Below are 12,522 nucleotides of genomic sequence, written 5' to 3' on the forward strand. Positions count from 1 at the left end.
ATACTTTGATCAATAGAGAACATTGCATAAAGTATGACAGCATCATAGCTCAGCATGTATGAATCGTCATTTGAATTGAACTGGCGGCAACATTTGGCTAATACCATGCTTCCAAGCCACAAAACATCTGATTCCACCATGCATCATAGGTAATGGGATGATTTCATCGGAATCCATATTGGGACTGAAAAACACCAATAACCGAGTAAAGGCAACAAATTAAACCCAAAAAGGAACTAAAAAGCTCACCTCCAGGCTCCAAGTATGCGGATAATAGAACGTTTTTATATCATAGTCAAGTAGGGACTAGAGATCCTCAAGGCCCAACTATTATCGAGAAGATTTTGCATCTCACAACAGAGACATATATAGAACATCAAAAAGGCCACTTACTTGTCTTAGGTGGAAGTAGATAAAGAGTAGTAATGGAGGGACTTGACAAGTCAAGCAAGCTTCAGAGATGTATTAACTTGCAGCCGAAAAAATTGACTCAATTAATAACAAATCTGCACAGGAAATCGAGCAGTATCCATCCATTCTTGAGAGGGAGATGCAGATGCACATTAAACAACTCCAATTAATGTTGGTTTTGAAGAAGAGAAGAAGATGAGGCCTCTCGAGGCGAGTCGACAACTCGAAGCAACACAATCCAAGAAGGATCTAACTTTCTACTTTGCATCCGAGGGAAATCACCTGAATTTATTGAAGATCTGCACAAGGAACTGAAGATCGGCTACCAATTGATGAGGTTGGGAGGTAGATTGAAATCGCTACCAATTGATGAGGTTGGGAGGCAGATTGAAATCATTCCCACATAGTTAATGCTGGTTTTAAGCTCCAGAGGAAGGATTAGGTTTAATATGGAGTTAATATGAAAGAGAAAAAACCGGCGGCGTTGAAAAGTGAAGAGAGCTGAGAAGAAGAGGAGTAGGTGAGAGGATGGAGTTAAGAGGGATTTGAGGAGGAAGAAGAAGGCTTCAGCAGGGGAAAGAGACGACAATGGCATAGAATGGGTAGGTGAGTTGGTGGAGAGGAGAGTAAAGTTGCTCGGGTTTCGAGAAAATTTATTTTTTACTACATCTACCCCTGCAATTCTCGAGATTTAATCCTTATTCGAGGGGTGAGGATGAATAAAATTAACGGGTTATTCCATGATATTCTGGAATAACCCGTTTTGACCGGGTTAAAATATTTAGATGGAATTCAATTTTGTTTGGCAAAATAATTAGGATAAATCAGTTTATTCCCCTGTTATTCTGTTACCAAACGCAGCCTTATTATTGCTTCTTATATTACTATTTTTTAATTATTTATTCATCCTATCGTGTGAATTACTGTACTAGATAAATATTAAATCGTAAACTTTTAAATCCGATATATGTCACCGTTTGGATGGGGGATAAGGGGAGGGACAACCCTTATCCCCCTTTATACCCAAATATAATTTTTTTACTCGAGAATAGTAATTCTCGGGTATCTGAAATAAGCTGGTATAACTATTCCTACCAATATCTTTATTTTTTATATATACATACCCACTATTTTTTTTATTTTATATTATTTATTTAAATATTATTTTTTTTATTTTTAAAAATAGCTCAATTTTTATCCAAAAATTATTTTTTTTATCTCCATTCTTATACCTATCTCCGAAAATATATAGTGCCAACGCGTCACTCACATTCTTTGAATGTGGATATAAAAGTGGGAAAACAAAAAAGCGTTAGAATGGCAAATTCCCGTAATTTCAACCAATCAGCGGGGTCAAATGTCCCGCACGCAGCTCGAAAAGTAGAGGGCCGCGGTTCCCGTGCCTTTATTCCCCGGAAGACGAGCAGAGACCCCTCTCTCTTTGTCCCTCTTGTCCTTTCCATCGCTCCTTTCCTCTTCCTTTCCCACCACCACCACCACCACCGCCACTCCCCCCTCCCCACTCCCACACTACTAACAAAAAAAAAAAAAAAACAAACAAACACCTCTCTCTCTCTCTCTGCTACTATACCACGCTTGCACTTGTGTACTTTTTATCTCACTAGAAGAAGGAAGGAGAAAGGTGGGAGATCGAGATGGTGGAGGGGAAAGGGTCGACGCTGGTCCACGTCCTCGTCATCGCCCTCAGCCTCACCGCCTTCGGCTTCGCCATCGCCGCCGAGCGCCGCCGCAGCACGGTCAGTCTCATTTCTCTCCCTCGCCCGAAAAATCGATCCATCGATCCGGTAGAAAACGGACAGTTCACCAATAATAATCCTACAGTTAAGATCAGGTGAATCACATCAAATCAACCCCCACACTTTTGCGCATTGCATCCATGTGTTTTCGTATTTTCTCATTTTAGTATCCATAGTTTTATTTTTCTCTTTTTTCACCCTCCTGTTAACTTTTCGTTAAATTATTATATAAAAAAAGCTTCAGATACACCATTTATAGTTTATCGAATATTATTTCCTTTATTACTCTTTAGTTTTTACTTTGTTACTGATTTAACAAAAAAAAATTAATAAAAAAAAAAAATCCACATGGTACGAAAGTGATAAACTTTAAGTCACGAGGTACTAATGTGAGAAAATGCGAAACCATGTGAGAAAATGCGAAACCGAGTGGTATTTAGGCTGCGTTTGGTTGGAGAACTAGATTTTGGAGAACAATTTTTGTTGTTCCCGAGAACAGGGGATATTCCGGTACAAGATAGAATAATTGTAAATTTGTGTTTGGATGAATTCGAGAATATTCTAGAGGATATCCTTAATAGCGTTCGGATAAAAAGTCTAGAACAACATCTAAATATATTTTTAAAAATAAAATAATTAATTTATATTAGTATATTTTATATAAAATTATTTCATATAGTAATTTATAATATAATATTTCATGTAACAATTTAATTTAAAATATTATATTTACTTTATTATATATAATAATTTATTTTATGTAATAATTTATTTTATATAATATATTCATAATATATGTAATGAATAAAGTATAACTTACAATATCCTTATAATTTAATTAATAATAGTATAAATTTCAATACAAATTAAAAAATATATATGATACATGAAAAAATACTTTTTTATGTATAGTACTTAATATAAAATAAAATAATTAAATATTAAAATATAAATAACAAAATTTAATAAAATAAATAATATATCAAATTTAATTAATTTTATATTATATAATAAAATTTATGTGTAAATATATTATCATTAAAATAATATTTATATTAATATATTTATTTATATATCTATTTATCTAATAAAATAAATAGAAGAACTAAGTTGTTCTCAATTCCCTAGGAACAATTTTTAACGGGTTGTTCCAGAACAACGCAGAACAACCCGTTTTGACTGGAACAACCCGTTCTCCGCTGTTCCTCTACCGTTTGGTTATAATTTCGGGAATATCCCGTGCTGTCCCGAAATATTTCCGGTACCAAACGCAGCCAAAGGGTTAGAGGGAGTGAGTTCTCTTTTTGCTCTCTAGGTTTTCCCTTTTCTTGTAATAGAGAAGAGAGGTGTAGAGAAAGTTGGAGAAGGAGCTCTCTTGTTCTTCTTGCTTGATTCAAAAGCTTCCAAGGTAGATTGGAAGAATTCTAAGAGGTATTCCGAAGCGGGACCCGCGGAATCGGAAGGTGCTTCAAAGAAGGTGTAGCAAGAAGGGATTTCTATTGAAAGATTGTAAGCCCATTAAAATAGAATGGTAATCTCTAACCAAATCTTGTAATCTCCTCATTTGATAGTGGATTTGATCTCTCCGTGCCCGTGGATGTAGCCTGGTTTGGGTGACCACGTAAATCTTGTGTTGTTGTTGTGGTTGTGCTTGGATTTTTCTTTTTCAACTTCATTTACTCCAATCTTGCATATCTTAGTTGTGGATAATTTAGATACATCACATTTGTTTACTAGTGTGATTAGTATCTTGATAGTGAAGGTTCCGTCATTAGCTCACTACAATAAGATGGAACGATGATAATAAAAACCGGCTCATTTTTCTGGTGTTTTTTGTATTTGAACTTATTTGTCAGCAAAAATAGTAAGATGCAATCAAATATATTAGTTTATTTTTTTAACAATACAATTAAATTATAGGGATAATTTCATATGTATTCCTGCAAAGTTTATTATAGATTTATCCCTACAAAGGGATAGTTATCGTATTATCCACTAAATCTCTAAAATTTACAAATTTATACATTTTTACTGTTAAAACTATTATGCCTTTGTAAAAAGATAGTTTTTTAAAAAACTAGATTTTTAATTTATGATTTCTAAAGAATAAAAATAATAAATTACCTTGAATAAACTTAAAAAGATGATTTTTTTTTATAGGATAGAATGATTATTTTATTGAAGGAAATTCAACTTTAACAGGTGAATTAATAGGGAGTGATATATTTGCAAACTTGTTGAACGTTGAAAATGTAGTTTTATATCTTTGTAGGGATACAAATGCAATTAACGCTTTAATTATCGAATACATATCTCTCAAAAGTTGCATAGTTTATAAACTTTTCTTTTTTGAGTGGCTAAAATTGACTTTTCTTACATAATAACTATTTTTATTTTTAAATAAATATCTTTTTAACTCTATTATCAATCCTAATATTTTTATTCTAAGCTTTGTATTATTTTACGTGAACCACAAATTATAAATTCTAAGAAAATAAAAAAAACTAACTTTCTAAGGACATAATGTAAGGATTAATGTATCCATTCGTATGAGTATAGCTGTCCAAAATACCCAATATACTATAACCGACTCGGATCCTAGCTCAACTTGAACCGAACCTGATAAAAAATGAATAGTATACGGATAAAAGATATTATCCATTAAAGTTTGGGTATAGATCCAGATACTTTATATCGATATCCGACTTGGATCTGACCTGAATCTGACCTTTTAATGGGTAGGTCTGAAAGAGTTTCCAAATCCAGACTAGGAACTAGACTCGAATCTGAACCCGATGAAATATTTGATAGTAAAAAAAAAAATGAAAAATTCAAATACCACCCCTAGGGTTTCGCACTTTTTCACTTTAGTATCCAGCGGTTTAAAGTGTATCAATTTAGTACCCTATGGTTTCGCACTTTCTCACTTTAGTATCCTGTGGTTTAAAATGCATCACTTTAGTATCCTGTGGTTTCATTTTTCTCTTTTCGTCGGCTCCTCTGTTAATATTTCATTAAATTATATACAAAAAACTTCAGATACCCTACCTAGGTTTATCGAACATTTACTTTACTATCCTTTAGTTTTAATTTTGTCACTGATTTTTTTTCCTCCGTTAATATTTCGTTAAATTATATACAAAAAAACTTCAGATACTCTACCTAGGTTTATTAAATATTCACTTTAGTACCCTTTAATTTTAACTTTATCACTGATTTAACAAAAAAAATTAGTGAAATGGATAATAAAAAGAGAAAAATGAAATCGCAGGATACTAACTTAATACACTTTAAACCACAGGGTACTAAAGTGAGAAAGTGCGAAATCACAGGGGCTAACTTGATACACTTTAAACCACAAGATACTAAAGTGAGAAAGTGTGAAACCACATAGAGGTATTTGAAGTTTACCCTAAGAAAAATTTGAAGTTGAGAAATCAATTTCAATACAACTTACAGATGAAGAGTCTCTGTATATTTTTATCCTAGTGAAAACCCTAGTCACTTATTTACTCTTTTTTTTTTTACTTTTTTTATTTTACTCATTTTTTTTAATTCTAGCTGTTTAGTGCTTGAATCTTTCTTTTAAACGAATTTTATTGGAGTAAGTGCAACTAATTAAAACGCCGGTGTTTTATAGTAAGAGGTTTATGATTTGTTCATAAACTATTTAATAAAGTTTATAAAAAATATGTGCATACGAGTATCCGTAATCAATCTAGGCTCGACCAGTACTCGATCCACACATGGTCTTAAGCAGGTAGTATACAGGTAATCATTATCCAAACCCCACTTAAATAAACCTGATGGGTATATTATTAACTTAAGTATCTAGATCCGGACCCAATCTTAAGTTAAATGGGTAAGGTATATATTTTTTGAGAAAAATTTCAAATACCACCCCTGTGGTTACACACTTTCTCACTTTAGTACCCTGTGGTTTAAGGCGTATCAATTTAGTGCCCTATGGTTTCTTTTTATCTTTTTATTATCGATTCCACTAATTTTTTTTCATTAAATCGGTGACAAAGTTAAAACTAAAGGGTACTAAAGTAAATATTCGATAAACCTAGGTGGGTCTCTGAAGTTTTTGATATATAATTTAACGAAATATTAACGGAAAAGCTAGTGAAAAGATAAAAATGAAACCACATGACACTAACTTGATAAATTTTAAACCACAGGGTACTAAAGTGAGAAAGTGCGAAACCACAATGGTGGGATTTGAAGTTTACCCCTTTTTTTTATCCATTTCTTTTTAAGGTTCGGGTATATCCAGACCCGACCGGTCTACGAACACCTTTAGGCACAAGCTGTATTCGCTGTGCCGCATCCTGCTAATAAGATATAGGCAATATATACTCCCATGCCGATGGTACAACTCAAAACATTTTATTTTTTAGGAAAAACTTCAAATACCACCCCTGTGATTTCACACTTTCTCACTTTAATACCATGTGCTTTAAAGTATATCAGTTTAGTGCCATATGGTTTTATTTTTCTCGTTTTATTATCGATTCCACTATTTTTTTTTGTTAAATCAGTGGTAAAGCTAAAAATAAAAAGTACTAAAGTGAATATTCGATAAATCTAGATAGAGTATCTAAATTTTTTTTGTATATAATTTAACAAAATGTTAACAGAGGAGCTGACGGAAAGAGAAAAATAAAACCACTGAGTACTAATTGATATACTTTAAACCACAGTGTACTAAAGTGAAAAAGTACAAAACCACATGGGCGGTATTTGAAGTTTATCCTATTTTTTAAATTAGTAAGTAATTTTTTCAATAAAATTTAAAATATTTGATAAAAACATAATAAACAATGAGAATATTATTTTGCTAAAAAAATAAATATTTGATGTGATTATGTGTCGGCACACGTGTATTTTTTGTGACCAGCACGCATCAATACGACCGGACACATACCATGTCGTATCATACTGGTATATTAAATTTTCGATACGATCCTGTGCACGAAACTCAAATCCTTGACATAATAGTCAAAATAGTAAATATTTAACTGAAACAGTAGTCTCTCTGTGAGAATAAATTTGCAAATTTTAAAGCTTTTTAGAGAGTGATAATTAAAACTTTACTTTATAGGGCTCGATCAGCTATTTTAAAGGATTGTAGGGTTGCATATGAAATTATCCCAAAAAAATATCTCGCAATTTACTCCCTCCTCTCCCTCCGCCTCCCTCTTCATTTTAGGGTTTAGGGTTTTAAAAGCCACTCGTGCTCTCCTTCTCCCCTCCCATGGCGGTTCGGAGCTAGCGCTTCTCTCTAGGGTTTCTCCATTTCTCCTTCCTCTCTAGGGTTAGGTTAGGGTTTTAGTCTCTTTCTATCTCTCTCTCTCTCACTCTACAATCATCCTGTTTTAGGCTTAGGGTTTTGCTTCTTCTCGTTTGTATTGCACTTGGATCGCCATGTGGGCGCTTCGCAGAGCTTCGAGCTCCATGAGGTGGTGCTTCTACCTTTAATTTTATTCTCATTTATTATCTATTTAATCTCGTTGGAATGGAATGTAGACGGATACTAATCTCTCACTCTTTTTAGTCGCTTCTTGTGTACAACGAATGTTGTTGTTTTTAACATTTTTGAACATTTTATTAATTGATTGTACGTTTCATTTCATTTTCTATTCATCTAGACATCAAATCTCTTCTATTTTGGGGATTTTTTTTTCTTTTCTGAAATTAGCCGAGTATTTAGTGCCTGTTAAAGTAGAGATTTTGATCGCTCCTTTTATGACCGTATGCGTTCTTGATTAGATGGTGACGGTGAATCGTTCCGTTATTTCCTGTCGATCATGAGATCATAATATTAACAAGTTCTCTCAGTGTTACTTTAATTGGATTCTTTGTATACAACACAATGTGTGAATTTCGTCGATCACGATCGTAGTAGTAGCTATTAGTGTGTTTTAATTTCTGTTCATATGAAATCTCCACCTAGCCTATGTAACATGGCCGTGAAGCCTGTACAATATATACATTGCTGGTTGTTGATAATGGTTAAGAAAAGAAAAAAAAAAAATAGTGCCAATCTTTATAAATCTTAGATTATGTGGGTGTACGGATTGATGTGATCAAACTTGGGCAATAAACATGTAATTATGAATTGAATTCCTTGCTAATTATGGTCTAACTTTAGAAGTAATCTTTAACTTCTCATATATTTCCTTTCCCTATCAGGAGCCACAGCCGCCAAATTGTGGGTGTTCGTGCTTCAGTGGTCCAGGTGGAAATACCAAGTGCCAACGTGGAGCATCAGGGGAAATACTGTCAAGGACCTGATTGCCGCGATCTACCAAAATCGGTTTCAAGTATCCGTTTTGCTTCTTCGAGATCTTTCCTGTGGAGTAGGAAGCTTTCATCTGAGGCCGGCGCTAAGTCCAGTGACAAGGAGGATGACTTGGAGGATGGCTTCTCTGATCTCGAGGTACCTCCAGAAACTGATAATGCTGAAGACGTCAAAAAAAAAGAGGGAGATGAGGATTTGTTGTCTGAAGGAGAGATAGCTGTAGAAGAAGAAGAGGAATCCGATGAAGTCGTTGATAATTCAATTGACTTGTCCGACACAGAATCAGATGCCAAAAGTGATAAGATCTTGAGGAAGAAGAATCTCGCGTCTCCTCTTTTCAAGATTATTATGGATTCTCCCAGGCATAACATGTCTGCTGCACTTGAGAAATGGGTTGAGGAAGGTAATGAGCTGGGACGAAGCGAAGTATTTGTTGCCCTTCTTAATCTTCGGAAACGGAAGTTATATGCGAAAGCACTGCAGGTGTTTACTTTTTCTCAGCTTTATTTATAGTCTGATAACAGAAAATCATATCTTTATCATCTAGTGTCATGAAATTTTAGTTCGGTTTCTAGCAAATGACTTGCTTATAGTTAGCAATTTATTTTTAGCTTGGTTACCGTGATATCTTTTAGTACCGGAATGCTAAAGCCGTCGTATAAATTGTTATCTGTATAACATTTTTGAAGTTTTGATCTTGGTGAGCAGTTTGCTAGTTTCAGTATGTGACCACTTGACCTATTGCGATTGTATCGTACAGTTCAGTTTCAATGAACTTGAATTGTCAAATTCTGATTTTGAAATTGATTGTTGCGCCAAATATGCAATGTCGAAAAGAGTTTCTGTATGTTTCATGAATACATAGTTTTATTTTAATAGTAGTGTATCAGAATTTTAGATTTTTAAGATGCCACAACAAATAAAAAGAGGCAAGGAATACTTTAGTTCTGTTCAATCATAATTATGGTGCACTATCACAAGTTTTCTACCCATTTTTCTGTTCCATAATTTTTATTTTTATTTTTTGTTCACATGATTTTGCAGTTTATGGAGTGGCTTGAGACAACAAAGCGCATCGAGTTTGGAGAGCGTGATTATGCTTCTCTCGTGGACTTGGTCAGCAAAGTCCATGGCCTTCACAGGGCCGAACAGTACATAAAAAAGATCCCGGAATCTTTTAAGGGAGAGATCGTATACAGGACTCTCCTGGCCAGTTGTGTCTCTGCCGTCAATGTCACAAAAGCTGAGGAAGTTTTCAACAAAATACGTGATCTTAATTTCCCAATTACAACCTTTGCCTGTAACCAATTATTATTGCTTTACAAAAGAGTTGACAGAAAGAAAATAGCTGACGTCCTTTTAATGATGGAAAAGGAGAGTGTCAAGCCATCTCTGTTCACATACAAGCTACTGATAGACACTAAGGGCAGTGCAAGAGACATATCGGGTATGGAACAAATCGTCGAGACGATGAAGGCTGATGGTATAGAGCCAGACTTACTGATCCAAGCTATGGTTGCAAAACACTATATTGCAGCAGGTCACAAGGAAAAAGCAGAAGCTGCTCTCAAAGAGATGGAAGGTGAGAATATAAAAGAGAACCGAGCGGCGTGTAAAGCCCTTCTTCCTCTCTATGCTTCGCTTGGTAAAGCAGATGAAGTGGGAAGGATCTGGAAAGTATGTGAAGCTAACCCTCGCCTCGATGAGTGTCTAGCTGCAATCGAAGCCTGGGGCAAGGTTGGCAAAATAGAAAATGCGGAGAAAGTCTTCGAAGACATGTTTAAAACTTGGAAAAGGCTTTCTTCTAGGTACTACAATGCTTTGCTGAAAGTTTATGCGAACCATAAGCTTCTCTCTAAAGGTAAGGAACTGGCAAAGAGGATGTCAGATAATGGGTGCAGGATCGGTCCTTTAACTTTGGACGCGTTAGTGAAGCTTTATGTGGAATCTGGAGAGGTCGAGAAAGCAGATTCAGTACTGCAAAAGGCTTCTCAAAATAATCAGATGAAGCCTCTTTATAGCTCATATATCACTCTGCTGGATAATTATGCGAAGAGGGGAGATATCCATAATGCGGAGAAGATATTCCACAGGTTGAGGCAGATTGGGTATGTTGGGAGGATGCGGCAGTATCAGTCATTGCTTCAGGCATACGTAAATGCAAAGTCTCCCGCTTACGGGTTTAGGGAAAGGATGAAGGCCGATAATATGTTCCCGAACAAGGCTGTGGCGGGACAACTGGCGGCTGTTGATGCATTTAGGAAGACGCAGATTTCAGAGCTGCTTGATTAGGGTTTTGTTCTGATCCAGTTTGCTAGCTTCGTAAGGTAATATGGATCTTCTAATGGTCGTACACTCACATAAAGATTTTCTTCGAATGCTTTTATCCTCTTGTTGTTTTCAAGCTTTCATAATGTATTTTAATTTGCTATTCTAGAACTGTGTTGTAAGCTTGTGATATCAATTCTACTTCTCAAATCCTGCTCTCTTCCCAGTATTTTTCGAAATGCCGGCCTCAGTTGTCATTCTCATGCTTACTGATTTGACAGCCTGATTAAATTTAGGCAAAAAAATGAGAACAAATTATTGCTTACTAGGGTATAAGATTAGAGATATCAATATTTTACAATAGCCAAGTGAACTATGGTTTGTTAGGGGTTTTCCTGCAATCAAGCCTTAAAATAACTATGTAATGGATCAACTTTACTGTTAAGTGCTGTATTTTATTGTTAACAATCGATTGTTTCTGTTCATGGAAGAGCAAAGTGTTCATCCGATGGCGTATGGACTGATTCTAAGCTTGGCTTGGTATGGTAGTAGCGTAGTAACAATTCATGCATGAAACCTAATAAACTACATTAAGAGCATAGTCTTTTGGATTTGATTGTTGCGTTTATTAGTCATTACAACATCGCAAAGTGTCCGTGAAAGTTAATTTTGAGCCAGTTAAAAGTTTCTGCTGTAACTTTGATTTCATGATGCATCTTTGCCCTCTAATTATTTTTGAACTTCTAAATGGTTTATTTCTGCCTCAAAACTGGTGGTTGATCTTTATAATTAGCTGCTGCGTTTACAATGTCATAAAAGTTTTGGTAACACCTTTAGTAGAATGTAATTGATTTGTAGATTATAATCTAATGGTGTATGAGGTTTTATCTATTGCCTATAATTTTCTACCATGTCTGTTTTAAAAACCTTTGGCCAATTTGCATAAAAAATCAACTAGTTTTAGGCTTTTGCAAAACCGGGCCACCTTTTTCGTTTTTGTAGATTCAGTCCGTTTTTTCAGCGCCTGACCAAAATACCCTGACTACTTTTTCTCTCTCCTCTTCTCACTCTTCTTTTTTTCTCTCGTTCATTTTTTTTTTCTCCCGCCGAAGAGAGCGGAGGCAGAGACGGAAGCGGAAACGGTCCGTCTCGCCTCTCACCCTCATGCTCTCTACCTCGCCCTCACCCGTGCACCCCCACCTTCCTCACCTCCGACCCCACTGAGGCCGCGCCGCAACTCTTTTTTTTTTCATCTCCGATTCTCCTTCACCATCTCCGATGACGACGCCTCTCTCGCCCTTCTCGCCCTCTCCCTCTCCTTCCTCCTCTGCCGTATTCGAAGACGACGCATCTTCGCCAACGCTCCTGGACGTTGCTGCGGCGCTGCAGCCTCAGAGCAGGGGTTCTTAGCGGCGTTGTCGTCGGCGCTGGCAGAGACGGGTGACAAAAAAAAATATAGAAGAAGCAAGAGAAAAAAATAAAGATAAAAAATTATAGAAAAAAAAAAGATGAGGATAAAATTGCACCGTTAAAATAAAATTATACTATTTTAAAAGAACGTTGCACTATTAAGATGTAAATTGCAGCTTTAAGATAAAAATTACACTCTTTAAACAAAAATGACACTTTTTAAGAGATATTTACACTTTCTCCTCTTATTGCACTCTTTTAGATATAAACTGCATCCATTAAGATAAAAGTTATACTCTTTAAACGAAAGTTGCACTCTTTGAGAGATATTTACACTCTCTTCTTCTTGCACTCTTTGAGATGTAAACT

At 35.3% G+C, this 12,522-nt stretch overlaps 1 protein-coding gene across 1 annotated transcript; it reads left to right on the plus strand.

Annotated features, from left to right (window-relative positions):
- On the plus strand, positions 7,360-11,006 carry LOC109709188 (pentatricopeptide repeat-containing protein At1g80270, mitochondrial-like). The gene is made up of 3 exons (XM_020231284.1): positions 7,360-7,633; positions 8,367-8,958; positions 9,520-11,006. Exons 1-3 carry the CDS (start codon positions 7,599-7,601, stop codon positions 10,765-10,767), a joined length of 1,875 nt encoding a protein of 624 aa, XP_020086873.1. The 5' UTR covers positions 7,360-7,598; the 3' UTR covers positions 10,768-11,006.

This window comes from Ananas comosus, linkage group 4, assembly GCF_001540865.1.
Source record: "Ananas comosus cultivar F153 linkage group 4, ASM154086v1, whole genome shotgun sequence".
Lineage (NCBI taxonomy): Eukaryota > Viridiplantae > Streptophyta > Magnoliopsida > Poales > Bromeliaceae > Ananas > Ananas comosus.